The following is a 14,182-nucleotide window of genomic DNA, read 5'->3' on the forward strand; positions in this document are numbered from 1 at the left end:
TGATGTTTTACTCTTTTGTGTTGCAGTTCATGGGGTTTCTAAGAGTCAGATACAACTGAGCGACTAAACTGAACTGATCATATCAGGGGACACGTAATGTCAGTTTATCCCATTATTGGTGATACTAACTGATCACTGGGATAGAATGGTACCCACCAGATTTCTCCATTATAATGGCACCTTTTCCATTTAGTAATTTAGTTTGCATTGATGATTCTTGCCTGAATCAATTAACTGACATTGTTGGTTGCAAAATGAAAGTTTTAAGATCTTAAGCAGTAGAGAATTATAATTGGAATTGTATTTTAGAGAAAACAGTGTTTACAGTTTTGTGCAAAACAGATTGGATGGAGCCATGCTGGAGGCAAAGAGACCAGTTTGCTTCCATATACATGTCACCTGCTAATGTTGCGGTGGCTGCTGAGATGGGGATAGAGAGAAGGTTGAGGGGTTTGTGTCTCCCTTTTCTGTTACTTCAAAAATCGTTTCATAGCCTACACATACTTAACAATTTATTCATAATTCCTTTGTGTATATATGTGTGTTTATTTAAATGAATCAACATTTTGTTGGTACATCTGAAAGTTTCAAAACACCTGAAAAATTCTCTGCTTAGGTCAGCTAAGTTGTTGAGTTTTGAAACAAAACTCTTCACATTGTCAGGAAATCTTTTTAAAACTTAGACTTGGTTAACCTTACTCTTTTATTGTAATTTTTTATGGCAGTGTATACCAACTAGTATTCCAGAAGTCCAGCAAGAGAATGTAAACAATCTTCAAGACCTAACAGGTATGATATCTACTTCAGTGGTATCGTAGAACTTAATAGTATGTTTTTTACTTACTCCTCATTTGACTATAGAAAAAAAAAAGGCAGTTTTGTTGGTCTATGACGGCCTTAAATTTTTTTTAAAAAGACACTTGAAATATTTTGTATATAAGCCTTGTTATTCAGAATTATTAATCTTATAAAAAAGGAATTGTAAATCTTCTCAATAGAGAATTATCTTTATCCTTTACAAAATTACTTTTTATTTACTTACTTCTTGAGGGGTATAATTTAGTTTTTTTATTCTTTGGGATAAATTGTCATGAGACTTTTTAGAAATGAAATAAATTAGTAATTTTTTGTCATTTCACGGTTCAGCTTTTCATTTCTAACTTTTAAACTTTGATAGTCAATCCAGTTAATGTACATCAGGATGGTGAGGATGAACAAGCTTTCATTTTAACTCTGGTGGAAATACCAACCCATGCAGTAGAAGAATATGCTGATAGCACTATGCGGTTAATGCCAAATCCTTTACTGCCGGCGCCCATATTGGTCAAATCAGTGAATACAAAAGAGAGAGAAGACACGAGGTAATGAATCATCTAACCTGTTTTTGCTAGGAGGAAGGGGTGCTTTATGAATTGAATAGTATTGATTGAACAAGCCATTTACCAACCTTATTTGTAATTGTCATGGAGATCTTATTTAGTAATTATGTGATAAGTTAGAGAAAAATTACTGATTTTATATCTGATAAAGTTGCCATTTAAACGTATAATACTTTGTGTGAAACTTTGTTGGTATTGTAAGTATTTTGAAAACTAAAAAAAATTAGCAATGTGGATCATAAAATATCATCTGTTAAAGATGTGGCTACATTGTATACATTTACATATATTTAAAATTCTGAAATAAATATACATTCACAGAAATTTACAAAAATAGTACTCTTTGTACTTGATGCACTTTAAAATATTTGTGATACTCATTTTCTTTGCTGTAAAATTCTTAAGTTGTATTTTAATAGTCATTGGTTAAGATGCTTAATTGTCTATCAAGTAACATCTGAAATTGAAGCCTTTCATATTAGGAAGAAATATTTTAGACTAAAATTTAACTTTACTCACAAAACATTTTTATGCCTCAGATTTAATTCAGTATTATGGAATTTAAGTTGTGAGCTTTTAAGTATGATTGGAGCCAAAAACTAACATTTTTGTGGCCGTGGCCATGTATATATTAGTTACTTCGAAGTTTTTTTGGCAGTTTTCTTGAGAGTAGCTCAGCCTTTAACATCATTAAGTAATTAATTTACTGTGTGTGTATTTTCTATGCAGTATCAGTTTTCCAGTAACTTCAGTTGGTCAAGATGACATGTGTTTATCTAATTCTGAAAGAGATGATTCAGAAAAGTCTGCTGCTAATTTGGATCTTGTATCTAGGAAGAGATATCACTGTAGCCTTGATGAAAGTGACCATGTCCCTCCTGCCAAAAAAACTTCATTCACTTCAATAGATGATTGTCAAAAATATACCTCTGAGGTAAGATGGAATCATTAAACAAGTAAGATGGCCATGTCAATGGACCTATTTCTGTTCTTCCTTTAGACTCTTTATATAAACATAGTTCTAATAGTTCCTGTCATAAATAATCCAGATAAAACTGGTTTTGGACTTTTACTTTCAACTAGTTCTAGGTGAAAATTGATGAATGTTACTCAGGAAACCCATTCCCAGTTCCTTGCGTTGGCTAAAGATAAGACTGAAAGCATCATACAGATGTGAATTTTGGCTGTACCAGTTAAGAGTTGTGGGATCTTAGGAACAATACTGAATGAGTTCCCTATTGTGTAAGATGGTAATAGTGATATCATTACGTGTGTGTGTTATGTGTCTGTGTGTGTGCGTGTGCTCAGTCATGTCCGACTCTTTGCAACCCCTTGGACTGTAGTCCGCCAGGCTCCTCTGTCCATGGGATTTTCTAGGCAAGAATACTGTAGTGGGTTTCCATTTCCTTCTCAAGGGTATCTTCCCGTCCCAGGGATCAAACCCATGACTCTTGCATTCCTTAATTGGCAGGTGGGTTCTTTACTACTAGCGCCACCTGGGAATATCATCACTACTATTATCATAATGCTTAAAGCTTCCCATTGCTCTTAGGAATAAAACCAGAACCTCTAAGGCCCTGTTTGTTCACTTGATTGTTTTCTGTGTCTAATCTCATCTTGTGCTGGCCTCTGCCTTACTAGCTATACTGGCCATTTTTCAGTTTCTTGAGTACACCATATTTCTTTATGTTCCAGGGCATTTCTTTTGCTGTCTCTTCTTTTTGAAATGTTTCCTTGCAAAATACACAGACTTCTTGAGCTCAATCATAAACCTCAGGGATTCCTGACAGTACTGTGCAGATTTGTTACTGGCCTCTGTGTTGTAGGTTTGTTAAGCACCCTCTCCATTTTTGTTTATGGTACTCATCATAAGGTACTACACTATGGAAAGATTAGAATCTATATTCTCAAAAGGATGATTGAAGACCAGTAGTCCTTAGATTATAGCAGACAACAGAAGTGGTATATTCTTCTATATCTAATAGTTTAAAAAATGGTATTCCAGAATAATTTTTAATTTCTCTTAGTATGTGTAAAGTTGAACATCTTTTCATATACTTAGGGCTTTCCTTGTGGCTCAGCTGGTAAAAAATTTGCCTGCAATGCAGGCCTGGGTTCGATCCCTGGGTTAGGAAGATCCCCTGGAGAAGGGAAAGGCTACCCACTCCAGTATTCTGGCCTGGAGAATTCCATGCACTGTATAGTCCACGGGGTTGCAAAGAGTTGGACACAACTGAGCGACTTTCACTTTCACTTTACTTAATATGCTTCAGTTCAGTTCAGTTTAGTCGCTCGGTCGTGTCCGACTCTCTGCGACCCCATGAATTGCAGCACGCCAGGCCTCTCTGTCCATCACCAACTCCCGGAGTCTACCCAAACCCATGTTCATCAAGTCGGTGATGCCATCCAACCATCTCATCCTCTGTCGTCCCCTTCTCCTCCCGCCCCCAATCCTACCCAGCATTAGGGTCTTTTCCAATGAGTCAACCCTTCGCATGAGGTGCCCAAAGTATTGGAGCTTCAGCTTCAACATCAGACCTTCCAATGAACACCCAGGATTGATCTCTTTTAGGATGGATTGATTGGATCTCCTTGCAGTCCAAGGGACTCTCAAGAGTCTTCTCCAACACCACAGTTCAAAAGCATCAATTCTGCAGCTCTCAGCTTTCTTCACCGTCCAACTCTCACATCCATACATGACCACTGGAAAAACCATAGCCTTGACTAGACGAACTTTTGTTGGCAAAGTAATGTCTCTGCTTTTAAACATGCTATCTAGGTTGGCCATAACCTTCCTTCCAAGGAGTAAGCGTCTTTTAATTTCATGGCTGCAGTCACCATCAGCAGTGATTCTGGAGCCCAAAAAAGTAAAGTCTGACACTGTTTCCACTGTTTCCCCATCTATTTCCCATGGAGTGATGGGACCAGATGCCATGATCTTAGTTTTCTGAACGTTGAGCTTTAACCCAACTTTTTCACTCTCCTCCTTCACCTTCATCAAGAGGCTCTTTAGTTCTTCTTCACTTTAAGATCCAGTTTTATTTACTTTCCTGTGACATGACTATATTCTTTACCCTTTTTTTCAATTTGGTTTGTTGATCTTTATCTTACAGATTTAGAGGAACCGTCTATTTTGAATATCTGTGATATGAGTTGCAAATTTTTTTTTCTCAGGTTGCTGTCTTTTTGTTTTTTGGTTTCTCTGGGTCTTCATTGCAGTGAGGGGGCTTTTTCTAATTGCAGCTTGTGTAGGGCTTCTCTGGTTGTGGTGTGCGGGCTGAGTTGCCCTGCACGTGAGCGTCCCTGTGGGATCTTAGTTCCCTGCCCAGGGATCGAATCCTCAGCCCTTGCACTGGAAGGCAGATTCTTAAGCACTGGACCACCAGGGAAGTTTCTTCAGGTTGTTATCTTTTAATTCTACTTTTTGTGATTTTCTTCTGGAGACTGTTTCGCTTAACTTTTTAATGTGGCAGTCTTGAAACATTTAAAAAGGTGGCTGTTGTCCAGTTGCTAAGCCGTGTCCTGCTCTTTGCGACCCCACGGACTGCAGCACTCCAGGCTTCCCTGTCCTTCACTATCTCCCGGAGCTTGCTCAAACTCATGTCCATTGAGTCAGTGATGCCATCCAACCATCTCATCCTCCGTTGTCCCCTTCTCCTTTCGCCTTCAATCTTTCCCAGCATCAGTGTCTTTTCCAGTGAGTCAGCTCTTTGCATCAGGTGGCCAGAGTATTGGAGCTCCAGCTTCAGCATCAGTCCTTCCAATGAATATTCAGAGTTGATTTTCTTTGGGATTGACCGGTTTGCTCTCCTTGCAGTCCAAGGGACTCTGAAGAGTCTTCTCTAGCACCACAGTTCGAAGGCATCAATTCTTGAGTGCTCTGCCTTTTTTATTGCTAGTATAGTGTATCCCTAGGTATCTGTCATCCAGTTTCAACATTTTGTCAGCATTCTATGCAGACATTGTTTCATTTTATTTTAAAAGTGTATTTAATGACATGGAAAAAAGACCATAGCATATCATTATATGCAAAATTATGCCACCAGTTTATAATATGCCGTTTAACAAATAACGGGCTTCCCAGGTGGCTCAGGGGTAAAGAACCTGCCTGCCAATGCAGGAGACACACGAGACTTGGGTTCTATTCCTGGGTCGGCAAGATCCCCTGGAAAAGGAAATGGCAACCCATTCTAGTGTTCTTGCCTGGAAAATTCCATGAACAGAGAGGAGCCTGGCAGGTTATAGTCTATGTAGTTGCAAAGAGTCAGACATGACTGAGCATAGCAAACATGTTAAAAAATGATAGATGTACTTTGGAGTGACTAAATTTTAAAAACAAAGGATGTACGGTGTTGGGCCTATTTGAGAGTTTTATTTTCTAAAAAGTTGAAGTTATAATTTCAAATTCTAGAATGTGTATACATTGTACTTAGACATGCAAACAGTTTTTATTTTTCTGTAATCAAATTTATTAGTCTTTTGGGCAATTCCCTGATGGTCCAATGGTTAAACTTGGCGCTTTCACTGCTAGGACCCAGATTCAATCCCTGGTAGGGGAACTGAAATCCCGCAAGCTCAAAAAAATATTTTTTTTAATTAGTCTTTTTATGTATGCCTGTGGAGATTACATTATACATTGAAAGTCTACCTTGAAATTAATATAAATTCTTCTAATTAATATCATTGATTTGTTTAGAATTTATTTTGGTTTTAAGAATTTAAGAACAGTGGGACTAACTTAATTTTCCCCAGATACCTATCTGTTTGTCCCAGCATCATTTATTGAAGAGTTCATCTTTTCTCCAGTGATTTAAAATTCCACTTTGGGAGACTTCCCTGGTGGTCTGGTGGTTAAAACTCCATGCTTCCATTGCAGGGGGCATAGGTTCAGTACCTGGTTGGGGAAATTAGATCCTCTGTGCTGCACCATGAGACCAAAAGCTAAAATAAAGGTGTAGTTTTTGAAAAAAAAAATTAAAAATTAAATAAAATTCCACTTTTGTCATATATTAAATTCGCATAAATATTTGGGTATATTCCTGAATTTTCCTTTCTTCTGCACTGATTTACCTATTTGTTCTGGGGCAAGTTTCACACTGTTTTAAAATCATTGTAGCTTTTAAGTGCTTTAATATCTTAAAGGGACAGTCTGTTCTCCCTGACCACCAATACAATTTTCTTCTTTTTCCAAGATCTCCCTAGTTGCTTATTATGTTTTAAAGTTTATATTAATTTTAGCATTTGCTTATCTGGAGCTTAAAAAAAAATCCCTGTTGGTACTTGTGTTAGGATCGTACCACCTTGACAGATTAACACAGAGAAAACTGACATCATAAATGTGATGCTGAATGTACCTATCCAGAAACACTGTGTGTCTTTCCATTTCTTTAAGACTTCTTCTGTGTCTGTCTCTTAATGGTATTTTAAGTTCTTCTTCATATAAATCTGGTTTATTTCTTACTGAGCTGTATCTAAGAATTGTATCTTTTTTTTGTTGTTGTTACTATTATCATTAAGTTCTTTTAATCTAGAATGCTTTACTGAATTCCCCTCATTGTGTGTAATATTTTTTCAGTTGGTTCTCTTGAGTTTTCTAAGTAAGCAGTTATATCATGTGCAAATATAATTTTAATTCTTCTCTTCTACTTTTTACACCTTGAATTTCTTTCTCTTTTTCTAATTATATTGGCAAATATAACTTTTTAAAAAATCAGAAAACAGTCCTGATATTGGACATCTTTTTCTTACTTCTGACTTCAATGGAAATACTTCCAGTGTTTATGAAATGGGATGCTGGCTTTTGGACTGCAGTAGTTAATATTTTATATTATTAACAAAATACCTGTCTATTCAATTTTACGTGTTTTTTTTTTCCCAAAGAATGAATACTATTTCATACTTTTCCTGCAAATAGAGAAATGATGCTATTTTTCTCTTCAGATCGGTTGATTTGTATTAATGTTTTAAAATACTGAATCATCATTACATTCCTGAAACAAACTTTTTGGCTGTGCCAAACAGATTATGCGATGTTGGTCCCCCAACCAGGGATTGAACCCATGCCCTAGGCAGTGAAAATGTGAAGTCCTAACGGCTGGGCTGCCAAGGAATTCCCCAACTCTGTTTGGTTATGATGTTTTAGTCTTTTGATGTGCTGCTAAATTATGCTGGTAATACTTCATTTGATATTTTTGCACTGATGTAAAACTGCTTAGTTGGATCAATATTACGCTTGATTTGTAAAAGGCATTTGGAAGCTTTTCCTCTTCTGTTATGCTACAGAATAATTTAAATAATAGCTGCAGTGTTTGATAGATGTTTGATAGAAACATCTATCATAATGTTTTCATAATGTTTGATGGAAATCCTGTGAAACATGTCTGAGCCTAGCACTTTGTAGGAGATAACCAGTTTTCTTTACTTGAGAGAGAAAGCAGGAGGACTTTCCTGGTGGTCTAGAGTTAGGGCTCCACACCTGCGCTCCGGGAGCTGATGGTTCATTCTGGTCCAGAACGTTCTACGTGCCTTGCAGTGTAGCCAAAAAAGTAAAAAAAAAAAAAAAAAAATTGAATTTTTTTTTTAAAGGAAGGAAATAAAATCAATTTTGACAACTATAATATTTTTTTTGTAAATTTTCTTAAAACAGGTGTGTTCAAAGGAATTAACAAATGTTTTGGAGGAAACGGGTGAGTGAAATGATTGCATTTTGCTTAGTACCCCTCATAAGTATTGTTTAAATTTGGGATAGAAGATGAGTCTTGCTCATTTTTCTCTAAGAATCAAGCTTTTATTATTAGAGGGTGTTTTGGGTTTTTTTTTGTTTTTTTGGTCCCTTCTGAGATCTTAGGTTTAGCACTTCGATAGCCCTAAAAAGCTACTTTCATCCTACATTTAATAAAAAGCCATATAACTCCAGGATTTCTTGTAAAAGCTCAACAGTTACATTTAAGGAATTAGAAAGCTGTGTATAAGGGAGTTTCTATAGGTCCTTAGTTAGCTTTACCCTTTTTTGTGTTTAATTAATTTTTATTGAAGTATAGTTGATTTATAGTGTTGTGTTACTTTCTGCTGTACAGCAAAGTGAATCTGTTATGCGTATACATATATCCACTTTTAGACTTTATTCCCATATAGGTCATTACAGAGTATTGTGTAGTGTTCCCTGTGCTATACAGTAGGTTCTATTAGTTATCTAGTTTTATGTATAGTAGTATCTATATGTCAGTCCCAGTCTCCCAATTTATCCCACCCTGCATTCCTCCTTGGTAACCATAAGTTTGTTTTCTGCATCTGTGACTCTTTTTTCTGTTTTGTAAATAGATGCATTTGTAGATTCCACATATAAGTGATACCATGTGATATTTGTCTTTCTGTGTCTGACTTACTTCACTCAATATGACATCCCTAGGTCCATCCATTTTGTGGCAAATGGCATTATTTCATTCCTTTTAATGGCAGAGTAATATTTCATTGCATATAGGTACCATATCTTTGTCCGTTCCTCCATTGATGAACATTTAGGTTGCTTCCATTTCCTAGCTATTGTAAATAATGCTGCAGTGAACATTGGGGAACACATATCTTTTCAAATTACAGTTTTCTCTGGATATATGCCCAGAAGTGGGATTGCTGAATCATATGGTATCTCTATATTTTGTTTTTTAAGGAACCTCCATACTGTTCTCCATAGTGGCTGTACCAATTTACGTTCCTACTGACAGTATAGAAGGTTTCCCTTTTCTCTACACCCTCTCCAACATTTATTGTGTGTAGATTTTGTGGTGATGGCCATTCTGACCTTAGCTTTACCCTTTGATTAGAAAGTGATACTTTTTCATTTTGCTAGTTCAAGAAATATTTATGGAGAAAGCTTTTCTAAGTCAAAATATTGATATATTGATATAACTATTTTATATATGAACATAGAAGCGATTCCACAGCTTTTACCCATTATAATATGCCTGGGACTTCCCTGGTGGTCCAGTGGTTGGGAATCTGCCTGCCAGTACAGGGGACACAGGTTTGATCCCTGGTGTAGGAGGATCCCACATGCTGAAGGGCAACTAAGCCTTGCACCACAACTGCTGAAATCCAGGCACTCAAGAGCTTGCATGTGACATCTGCTGAGCCCAAGTGCCCTAGAGCTTGTGCTCTGCATTGAGAGGCCCCCGCAGTGAGAAACCTGTGTACTGCAACTAGATAGTAGCCCCTGCTTGCCCTAACTAGAGAAAGCCTGCACGCAGCAACAAAGACCCAGTGCAGCTAAAAATAAAATAAATAAAAATTTTAAAAAATTCCTAATAGTCCAAGTAACTTGACTAATTTTTAATTTAGCTTACCAAAGTAGATTCACGGTAGAATAATCATGGGTTTTCTTCTTCAGATATTGCAGTATAATTGAATGTTAATTTCAACATATGTGCTTACCATTTTTTTCTTTTTTGAAGGGGAGTCTTACAAGGGACAGGATATCTTCCCTACCTCAGGAAACATACAGACAATTTCAGAACCTCAGAAAGAGCAACTTGAACCAACTTCTCAGAGTATCAGATCTGGATCTCTTGATAAAATAACAGATACACAAGAAAAGAATGCATCTCAGTTACCTCAGGATGAGATAACGGTGTCTGATAAGGAAGAAAGAACTTGTGCTGCTTCTAAGTCTGAACAAATGGGTAGCATCACGTCGTCTTCAAAAACCCCACTAACCAGGTATCCTGAGAAAATCTTTAATGTTTCTTTCTCTCCACATTTTGCTCTCAGTGGATAAATTAAACCTATGTGGAATAGGTGTAACATGTATAAAGACTATGTCCAGTACTAAGGATGGCGTTTTGTGAACATACCCCTCTGTCATTAATATAAAGGGAACGGGTGTCATCAAAGGAAATACAGTTAATGCCAGACACTTTCAGAGGACATTCCATATGACAAGAGCTTAACTTTAAGGTAAGGGCTTCCCTCATAGCTCAGTTGGTAAAGAACCTGCCTGCAATGCAGGAGACCCAGGTTTGGTTCCTGGGTTGTGAAGATTCTCTGGAGAAGTAAATGGCAACCCACCCTAGTATTCTTTCCTGGAGAATCCCACGGACAGAGGCGCCTGGCAGGCCACAGTCCATGGGGTTGCAAGAGTTGGACACGACTTAGCAACTAAACGACGATGACGGACTTTTAAGTACTGAAACTTTGACTCTTAGATAGAAAATCTTTAGAATTTAGGATTGCACACTTTCTTTTTCAGATTGTTGATGGTTATTATTTTGATAATTATTTATTCTACCACACAGTAGCTCCCAGTGCAGATGTAGATGGTGTGAGACATAGGGCTGACATCAGAGGTAGTCTGGAAGTTGTCTTATTGAAGTCCCAGATAGTGTGCATTTCTTTCTCTTGTGGCATACCAAAGAGCTCAGCTCTGGCTTTCTCCCTATAAGAGTAAGTGTGGAATTTAAGCCCAAACCAGCTTCTCCCACATTATTTCCATGTACTAGAAGCAAGTCTGCTGGATTATGGACATCTATTGGCTTAGCAGCAGCATTCAAATCATTAATGTGGTGTTGGTGAATTGAAGAGGGGAGAATGTGTACCAGTCTCCACTAAAGGAAAGTGGGAGGAAGGACATATATAACTTGAAAAAGCATATTTAACAAACCTGTTCTTTTTGTTATATAAACTACATCTTTTCTGGAATTAGGAATGTGCTTAAAATAGAATGAAGGCAACGTCATGGGAGTTTGGGTTAAACCAGTTGAGAAGCAGTGTTTTAGAACAAGGGTTCTATAGAACATTATATATTACATTGTGATTATATAATGATATATATATAGACAAATAAGCATGCTCTGTTCCAGTAAACTTAGTTATAGAATCGGTTGGTGGACTACATTTGGCATGTAGATCATAGCTTGCTGACCCCTACTCTGGAGTCTTCCTACTCAAAATGTGGTCCTGGGACCAACAGCAGGGGCATCATTTGAGAACTCAATAGAAATACAGAACTCAGGCCCCACTCCTCATCAGCTCGGTCAGAATCCTCATTTTAATAAGCTCCCCAGGTGATTTGTATGCACTTTTAAGCCTGATAAGTACTACTCTAGAGAAAGCTTTGACCTTCGTCACAAGTATGTGTCGTTGCATAGTGATATGAAGTACCTAGTGGAGTCAGTACTTAGAAGATGTGCCACTCATGTGGTATTACACGTGCCAGTTTAGCATTCATGGGAGGAAGTTGGTATTAAGAATGTGTCTTCCTGGAACTTCCCTGGCAGTCCAGTGGTTAAGACTCCCAAGTTTCCAATGTACGGAGCGTGAGTTTGATCCCTGGTGCAGGAACTAAGATCCCAGTGGCTGGGCAGCAGGGCAAGAGAAAAAAGTTTAATTGTACAGGTATCGATGTTGTCCTATAAAATTTTGTACGTTCCTGCGTTTAGTTTCTTTGCTATAATAATCTGCCTATGAAAAATTTAGTGACTATTAAAAAAAAAGATTGTGTCTTTCTGGATATTCTTAAATATGTTTACATTTGTATTTCTAGACCTGGCAGAAGACCCCTGGGATTTTTGTCTTTAATATGTTCAAAGAATACCTTGGACTCTGATGAACCTACGCAGGTTCATAGTAAGAAACGCCTAAAACCTGTTATACCTGTATCAAGACAAAATTTGAAAAGATCTAATCTGCCTAGTGTAAGCCAGAAAAAAACTCAAGAGTCCTCTGATGTTCCATCTCCAAGTGTTGTTGACAATACTCAACCTACAAATAATGATAGTTCAGCAACTCAGGTATGTGATAACTGTTCTTTGTTTATTTGTATAGAATGGGTTGGTTATCAGGCTCAACTAGGAAAGACATAGTAATTGCTTTCTTCATCTGGATTTCAGAAATTATTGCAGAGCAACTCCAATCCATCTCCTCCCTATCTTACCCTACTTATTGGAAGAAGATAAGGTGCTGAATTAGTAGGCTAGTTTAGTACAGAGCCATTGAACTAACCATAAATGAACACTTAATTGCCAGTCCTTTACTGCAAAGATCCATCTGACCTTTTTGCTCCTTTTGTGGAAGCAAAACAAAGCAGTGCTTGCATTTTATTTCCTTGAGGAAAAATGTCCTGACACCTACAGGAATTCAAGAAACAGTAAAATTAGAATTTGCTTGCATGCTTCATTTCTATGCATTCTAAAGCTGTCATAGCAAGTACTAGGGCAGAAAAATCTGGGAGCTTAGATCAAAGACTTTGGAAAAATATTGGGGTGACTTATCTCAACAAAGAAAAGGCTGGTGACTATTATTGGATAGCACGGAGCCTCAAAGGTAAGAGTATTTTTGGAAAGAACATTTTTAACGTTTTAAAAGTATTTTATATTATTTCCTACAGTTATATTCTGAGACCAGAATTTTATGAGTCTTTATTATTGTCTCCAAATTACTTTGGAGAATAGTAATTACCAAGTGTAACAGTGCCAGTTTGGTCACATCCTTACCAGCCTGAGATGTTACTCTTCAAAATACACTTGTTTTCCTTATTTAGTATAGTGGTGGAGGAGTGGAAATGTAATTTCATTTTCTAAAATTTATTTATTCATTTATTTCTGGCTCTGCTGGGTCTTCGCTGCAGTGTGAGAGCTTTCCCTTGGACGCGAGCAGGGGCTGCTCTGTGGTTGCCGAGTGTGGGCTCTCGAGTGTCGGCTCAGTAGCTGTGGCACATGGGCTTAGTTGCCCCAAGGGAGGTAGGATCTTCCCAGACCAGGGATTGAACCCATGTCCCCTGCATTGGCGGGCAGATTCTTAACCACTGGACCACCAGGGAACTTCTGTCATTTCAGTTTTAAAATTTGCATTTCTTCAGTTATTAGTGGGTTGGTTTTTTTCCCCCAGATATTTACTATATTCTGTTTCTGTCTCTTTTTAAATTGCTCTGTTTTTTTTTTTTTTTTTTTTTTTTTGCTGATTTATAGCTTTTGGAATCTCAGTAGTTTTCTTTTGTATGAGATCTTTATGTATGTAAATAAGCCACATACCTTTTAGCTCTTTACAAGTGTTTTTTCCAAGTTTATTTACTTTCTAAAATTTTGTTACACATAACTTTTAAATGTTTAGTTAAATCGATTACTCATTTCTTTATAAGTTATTAAATTACTTTTATGATTAAAAGTTTTTCTCCACAGGTATAAAATTTTGAATAATCAGTTTTAAAACTTTAACTCTGTTCATGGTTATTGACTTTGGTATATAGTGTGAGGCAAGAATTTAATCTAAATATTATCCTCAAATTGCTACTTTGTTTTTTTGACTAACATACTCGACATGTTTTAAAATGCATAACCTACAAAAGAGAGTTTATAGTAAAATTTTTCCCGCATCTGTCCTTTAGCTTTGTAGTTCTTCCTTTCTGCAAGTATGTGGTATTATCAGATTTTGGTTTACTTTTCCAGAGACATTTTAATATACACAAATATAAACATTTTTCTTCTTTTTTTACATAAATAATGGCATATCACCTCTTCTTTGCTTTTCTCGTGTAGCAGTGTGACTTGGAGACATTACAAAACAGTAGATAAAAGGCTTCCTTCTCTCTCTTGTTCTCTCTCTTTTTTGAAAAATATATTTATTTTTATATTTATTTGACTGCACCGGATCTTTGTTGCAGCACACGGGATCTTTAGTTGTAGCATGCAAACTCTTAGTTGTAGCATGTAGGAACTAATTCCCTGACCAGGGATCGGACCTGGGCCCCTGCATTGGGAGCACAGAGTCCCAGCCGCTGGACCACCAGGGAAGTCCTTTGCTCTCTTTAAAAAAAT

The 14,182-nt window shown here is 37.1% G+C and overlaps 1 protein-coding gene across 1 annotated transcript in view; it reads left to right on the forward strand.

The window, feature by feature from the left end:
• Positions 1-14,182, forward strand: part of BDP1 (BDP1 general transcription factor IIIB subunit) — an 80,370-nt gene that overhangs the window by 60,922 nt on the left and 5,266 nt on the right. Inside the window, exons 33-38 of the mRNA XM_081518513.1 lie at positions 726-789; positions 1,178-1,361; positions 2,109-2,313; positions 8,026-8,065; positions 9,827-10,091; positions 11,914-12,160. Of these exons, the coding sequence (XP_081374639.1) occupies positions 726-789; positions 1,178-1,361; positions 2,109-2,313; positions 8,026-8,065; positions 9,827-10,091; positions 11,914-12,160 (1,005 nt within the window). The remainder of the gene's footprint in view (positions 1-725; positions 790-1,177; positions 1,362-2,108; positions 2,314-8,025; positions 8,066-9,826; positions 10,092-11,913; positions 12,161-14,182) is intronic.

Source organism: Giraffa tippelskirchi, chromosome 8 (genome assembly GCF_054371585.1).
Source record: "Giraffa tippelskirchi isolate mGirTip1 chromosome 8, T2T-mGirTip1v1.2.pri, whole genome shotgun sequence".
NCBI lineage: Eukaryota > Metazoa > Chordata > Mammalia > Artiodactyla > Giraffidae > Giraffa > Giraffa tippelskirchi.